The sequence below is a fragment of the Camellia sinensis genome, chromosome 7 (assembly GCF_055761805.1).
Source record: "Camellia sinensis isolate YWXY chromosome 7, ASM5576180v1, whole genome shotgun sequence".
NCBI classification, from domain to species: domain Eukaryota; kingdom Viridiplantae; phylum Streptophyta; class Magnoliopsida; order Ericales; family Theaceae; genus Camellia; species Camellia sinensis.
The window spans coordinates 18,792,918-18,799,627 of NC_138967.1; the positions used below are offsets into that span (position 1 = coordinate 18,792,918).

General features: G+C 34.7%; 1 protein-coding gene across 1 annotated transcript; it reads right to left on the bottom strand.

Moving 5' to 3' along the window:
* Positions 1–2,003: 2,003 nt before the first annotated feature.
* Positions 2,004–5,424, bottom strand: LOC114301727 (protein IQ-DOMAIN 19). Its single transcript, XM_028246685.2, has 4 exons — positions 4,680–5,424; positions 4,131–4,367; positions 2,386–3,036; positions 2,004–2,299 (listed from the first exon to the last, which is right to left on the bottom strand). The coding sequence occupies exons 1-4, from the start codon at positions 5,142–5,144 to the stop codon at positions 2,279–2,281; spliced, it is 1,374 nt and encodes a 457-aa protein (XP_028102486.2). The 5' UTR covers positions 5,145–5,424; the 3' UTR covers positions 2,004–2,278.
* Between the last annotated feature and the right edge of the window lie 1,286 nt (positions 5,425–6,710).

Here is a 6,710-nt window from a genome sequence, read left to right on the forward strand (position 1 = left end):
TTCAAAATTGCCAAGTGTAGAAAAAAGAAAAATTAAAACAAGAAGGAGGGAGACAAATAAAGATGTCTGAGTGAACAATCGGGGTGATTAAGTGAATAACCAAAGTAACAATTACTTATCTCTACTCCTATACTTTGAAAAGGAAGTGCATAAAATGCTTCGAAAAGGACATGCTGAAAATAAATGTTTCGTAAAGAAAGTGCGTAAAATAAAATGCAGGAAATATAAATGATAAGAAAAATAGAAATCAATTGTCTTTGATTTGAGTTCTGCCACTAACAATGTAGCCATGAATAGCTATTTATAGGCAAACATTTGTAGGAAAAACTACCTAAAACTGCCCACTCTTCCATCTCTTCCATTTCATACTCCATGATCTTCTATAACTTTTTTCAATCTCCACTTCAAGTTTTATGTTTTCCACTTTGTTCTCCATCATCTTTCCATATTTCATAACTTCTCATAACCTCCAAATGAGTAGGAGGGTACCGCATGTCCTGCAATTATATAAATAATAAATAATAAATTATAAATTTGTGGTGCCAACTCATTCTTAATTCAGTTAATAGCTTTTAAAGAGAAATAAATCATGAATAAAATTTTATATAAAATTTCTATTCGGAGTGATTTTTATTTTTATTTTTAAAAAAAAGGCCCTTATCTCATTTTAGTTGAGTTTGTTTTGTTTTGTTTTTGTTTATTTATTTATTTATTTTTTTGAGAAAGTCAACAAGTGAAATGACAAACATCAAATGAAAGCTTTTAAAACCTAAGTTGACATTCTAAATTATGGGCAATGGGTACCCCATGAGGGTCATGATATAGGGTTGACTGACCCCTGCTGTGGGCTCACTTCCAACTCCTTAGGTGGGCCCTTCACTATTCTTTTATCATTTTGCCAAACCTTAGTAGCCAACAAGATCGAGCCACTTCATGAGATTAATCTTATTGCTTCACAATACACTATAAACTAGATTCTGTGTGAGTTAGATTATGTTGTTTGGACCTGTAAGACTTATTATGAGTCTAACTTAGATAATTTAAATAGTTCATATTTTAGATTTTAAAAAAATTATTAATAAGTTCATACAAAACTTGTGAAAATCTCTCAAAAGTCAAATTGATCTTGTTTGGTATTATTTTCAAAAATTTTGCTTTCATTTTTAGCAACAAAAGTAATAAAAGAATCAAGAAACAACACCATTTTCATTTTTTTCACAAAATAATTTTCAAAAATTCAAGAAACAATTTTAAAACAACACTCAGGGCAAGACTCATACTCTTTAATCTTGAGTCATCGACTCCTTGCTCCTATAACCTTAGTGGAATTGGGGTTCGACTATGTTTCAAGCTTGTATTGAGGAAGTACCTATAAATTGTCTGTGTACTACATACTTCATGTTGTTGGGCCCTTTTAGGCATCTCATGTTTGGTCACCGACCAAGAGTTGTTACATACTAGTCACTTCGCTTGTTATTTTTATTTTTGTCTAAAATATATTTTTCATGATTTGTTTGGTTTTAGAAAAATTCTTTATATAAATGGATTATTCGCCTGATTTTTCTACGACTAAAGACAAAGGCATAGTTCCCTCGTGTATTTGTTAATATAAATCACACCACCTTTATGTCTAATGATAAAAGAAATCAGATAAAAAAATTCAATTACGTATAGCATTAGACTTAACAGTGTTCTTACACAATGTTCGTCCAATTAATATTGGTTATTTCTTCTCAATTAGGTCCCTCTAAGATTATTTTCATGTTGAAATTTCTTAGCTTTGGCAATCTGTTCTGTTGATTAATCTGTGTAGAGTTTCGACTTTCAGAAAGCAAATTGAAATATTTTCCCTTGTTGACATGGGTCAAGCCATCATGACAAGAACTCAAATGAGAAAGTCTGCTTAAAATGAGTGAGAGTGAAACAAATTTTCTTAGTTTCCAAACAGACTTGGGAAAAATTTCTCAAATTTTATGATGGGATCCAGTAACATGCCTCTGCACTTGAGATTAAAAATTCGCACTCAATAAAATTATTATGAACAATTTGCAGTGCTTACAATGCAGTTGGCTCGCAGTTAGGCCTCAAGAACACATTCAATTTCAGCAAACAAATAGAATGAAAACATTAAAAACAAAAACAAAAACAAAAAAACTCTCACACTGAACACAACACTCCTAACAACCACAATCAGACTGAAAAAAAAAAATTGTCAGAATTTTTTATTAGCTTGTATCAAACACCTTATTGCCCCTGATACTGTTTCAAGAAAGAACTTTCAGTACCTATTTCCATTAACCTGCATTGGCAAAAATTCAATGTTATAATGAAATTAAATGTATTTTTCATTCAATGGTTGCAGTTTTTATTTAAAATTTTACTCACATTGAATCCAACAAGAGATCTGCAGTAGTTAGTATTTGTGAGGACGGTACTGTTTGATCCACACTCACTGTCTTTAAGCGAAACACTCGACTTGTCAAGCTTGACAGACCATGGGTACTGAAAATTCTGAGCCACAGACCCCACATGTGAGGATGACCGTTGCATCTTCACAGCACGTGGCACGTTCCTCCCTTCTAGGGATGGCCTATTACGCCTACTTGGCTGCCTCTCAAATGAGTCAGGCCTTGACTTTGGCGCACTCTGTGACCGCACTTTTGCAATTGAAGATTTAGTATTTGCCATGTAATTTGGAAAGAACGAGTACTCGTATGTCAAGGACTCCGGATAGGGCTCGGGTTTGGAGGCTGCAGAGTAGTACTGTGGGCTGCTCTGTGCTGTACCGAAGCAATAGTCCTCAAAATGACCACTGTGAGCTCTCGGGCTCATGTCTGTCAGTGCTGATGGGGGTGGTGAAATTTCTCGGTGATCTGGTTTTGAGTAGATGCGATTTGGTGCAGAATGTGTGGAGAATCGATGCTGCTCTGTTTGCGCATGGCTTGAGTAGCTGTTTCGGCTCTTTGTACTTCCCTTTGATTCCCCAAGATCCATTTCCACAATCTTGATGTTCTCCTCCATACCCCTGTCCATCTCCTACATGAAAAGTGACCATATCACAGATCAATGGTTAAAATTTTTCATTCACACATTTTTCATCACTACAGCAATTCCTCTCACACCATTTCACATCTAGACTAGCTATGGACACAAAAAAATGAACACGAAAATCACATGAATGGATAAGATTTTATGAGATTTGTTGGTGAGGCATAGTTCTGAAAAATCTTGTCTATCCATTTTGTTGTGTGAGGTGTCTTGCATTTTTACTGTACACTTCCGATTTACTTGTAGGAAGCTTTTTACAGAGGCAAAGGGTTGAGGCCGTTAGGCTAATGCCCAGATCTGGAAGTTTTGGAGATATTTATTTTATTTTTGCATGGAGTTTCAATGTGAAAATGTGACAATATTGTGGAGTGACTAAGTCGAGAGATTACATTGTAATCTTTATTACATAGTGGATTTGATCTCCTCTCTCATTGGACGTAGTACTATGACTGAATCAGGTATATCTTGTGTTTGTTCGTTTGATTTATTTCTTTCTACTACTTTGTAATTGGAACTATTCGATTTCTGCATAATACATACGTTTTGTGTTGGGTTTTTGTGACCGATTTTTATGTTCCTCAGACTTATTCTTTCACAATTTCTAACAATCCTCAAACTTTTATAAGGCTAGCATTTAAGAAAAGGAAAATCCTTATTGAATAAATAATTAATTCCAAAATTGTAGTACATATAACAACAATGTAAAGTAATTGAGTTGAGAGATTCAGAACTCTGTGATCATTATCAGGATAGTGGATTTTATCTCCTCTCTACGTTGACATAGTTGCATTGCCAATTCACGTATATCTAATTGTTTGTGTGTTTAATTTGTTTCTCTTTTACTGTTTTGTTATTGAAACTATTTGATTTTTACATAACACATACATTTTGTGTTGGGTTTTTGTGACCGATTTTTATGTTCCTCGACTAATTCTTTCACAATTTCTACCAATCCTCAATTTTCCAAAATGGAATTTACCTGAATCAAATAATTCCCATTTATAAGTTTTCAAGATCATTTGATTCTTATCTTGACTCCACACAAAGCAGGGCAGCAGAAAAAGAATGAGAATGATGCTTACATGGTAGGAGTGCCTGAACTTGTCCTGAGTGGATTTTCTATGATTGAATTGCTGCCTCTGATTATCGGGCCTCGATTCTTCAACCATCCTGATCCTCTGAGCCCGAGCTCTAGCTTGAACTGTCACCAATGCCTGCATGCACCGGAGAGTCGTGGTTGCCTGTTTCCTCACCAGGTGACCCCTCACCAATGCCTGCAGCTTCACTAGTCCTTTCAATGCACAAAGTGCTTTCCTTGCCTAAAAAAACACCCCAATGACATTGTCAAGATAGTTAAGAATTAAACACAAACGAATCGACCAAATTTAGAATAAGGGTATTTTTAGTATTTTTAGTATCTCTATATTTTAATTGTGACATTTCATCATAGTGAAACTATATATTTTTAGTTGAATTATGTAAAAAAAATTATGTGCGCGTGATTTATAATTTTTATTTATTATTATTTTTATTTTCCTGTTTCATCAATCGTCATTTAGTATTATGAATTTCTAACAAATATATGAAATTGATATACGTCTAATTCTTACATGAAATGTGAATATACATACCAAATGAGACCGAAAAACAGATTGGATCTTTATGGCAGCAGCCTCTTCTATTAAACTGGCTCTCCCGGTGGCTGCGGCAGCGGAAGTTAGCCTGATCACGGCGGCAGCAGCTTGTGCTGCCGCCACGGCAGCATCTGCGGCGGCTGCCGTGGCTGCAGCCACCGCCATCGCGTGCTTTTTCTGCTCAAATTGTGATTCCAACACCGCCGGAGGCGTGGTGGCAATGTTCTCCAACTCCTTCTGACCACCGGCCACGGTGGTGGCCGACGATCGCCGGAAACTCCACCGCCGCTTCTCTTTCGGAGTCATCGGCCGCGGAATCGAAATTGGAGTTGTGGGGTTCTCATTAGCATTCAAATTGAGTTGCTGATTGCTTGAATTCCTTTCTTTTTCTCTCTCTTTTTCCTTTTCTTTCTCTTTTTTTCCTGTCAAGAAATTTCTAATCCACTTGCTTGTCTTCCCCATCTCGATCACTCTTCACACAAAAAGAGAGAAATCAACAAAATGATATGTATATATCAGTAAATCTATCTATCTCTCAATGTATATATCATCATCAGTAGCTTTCAAACTCTAATGTCTGCATGATTGAATTGCTTATTATTTTGACAGATTGGTCTCACTCTTACAAACTGTTTCATTGTCACCTCTGTGCTGTATCTAACTAGTGGCAATTTTTTATTGGCTGAGGGATTGCAAGTAAAGAGCAAAAAGAAACTGATAGGAAGCTTTCTGGTACAAGATCAACGGAGAGTAGATTCTTTACCTCTTGTATAATTTTTTTCATTACCCATTTTGTCCTTTGTGGGACCCCAATTTTTGATGTGATAACCAAGGGTGTTTTGGGGATTTCATATTGGAGGTCATTGTTGGATCAGAAACCATGTGAGACTGAGACAAGAACATGTAGAATCCTTGTAAAATACTCATGCAGGGGTTTGTGGTCCCATGGGACTTTGTCCTACTTGTTTGGTGATTGAGGGACTCATATATTTAGAAATAAATTATTTAATATTTTCGAAACATTAATTTAGAATTAAGAGACATGGTTTCTCGGATTGGTAAATGCAATAATTATGGAATGTGTGGTGCCAATTTCATTCATCTTGATTGGCAGGGTAAAAGATGAGGTCAGCTCCATAATCATATACACATAACATTGTGTACTTTAAAATTATCATTTTTTGGTGTATATTTAGATTTTGTTTGCGAGTTAGATAAAAAGTTAAATTATTGCTCAAAACTATGCCTACTACAAAGTTAATGCCAAAAAAAATTAATTTATTTGACAATTTTTTTAATGATTTTTTAGAGTGAATAAAGTGATTTTTTTTTCTTTTTACTTTTAGCAAGAAATAAGTTGCTAAATGAGCTAAAGTTGTTTTTATGAAGCCTTAACTATGGTTTTTAGATTTCTAGTATTACTTTAGTTCCAAAAAAAATAAAAATAAAATATTCTGGTATTATTTTGAAATGAAAATTATTAAATATTACTGGGAGCATTACCCTATAATAATCACTAAAAATAGTCTTTCCTCAAAACAGTGAAATCAAAAGTGAAGAATTAAACTAATCAAATTGGTGTATATAGCCTATGAGGAGGAATAATTTTAGGTACCATAAAAATTTATATGTAATTTATAAATTTAAAATTAATATGTTTTGAATTATATATAAAATAAATTTTATTTATATTTTAAATTTTAAATTAGAGGGGTTGTATCCTAGTGCTTTGCACGTGGTCAAATTAAACCCTACCAACTCTTGGACTCTTCTATCTATCTGTGTCCTTTGAGCCCAGAGCCCATAGGGTCATTCATGATCCCAAAGGGTAGTCTCACCCATTTCTTCTCTCCCTATAATTATTTCCCAATAATATTCTAAGAGAGAATTTGGGTCCACCTGCTTTTGTACCATTGTGCAAGAAGCAGACAAGGTTATGTGATGAAGGGAATTTGAGAGCTGTTGGCGGAACAGACAGGTAAATTAATGTCAATTGTACAAGTTCAATTCATGGCTTTTGTTTGGGAT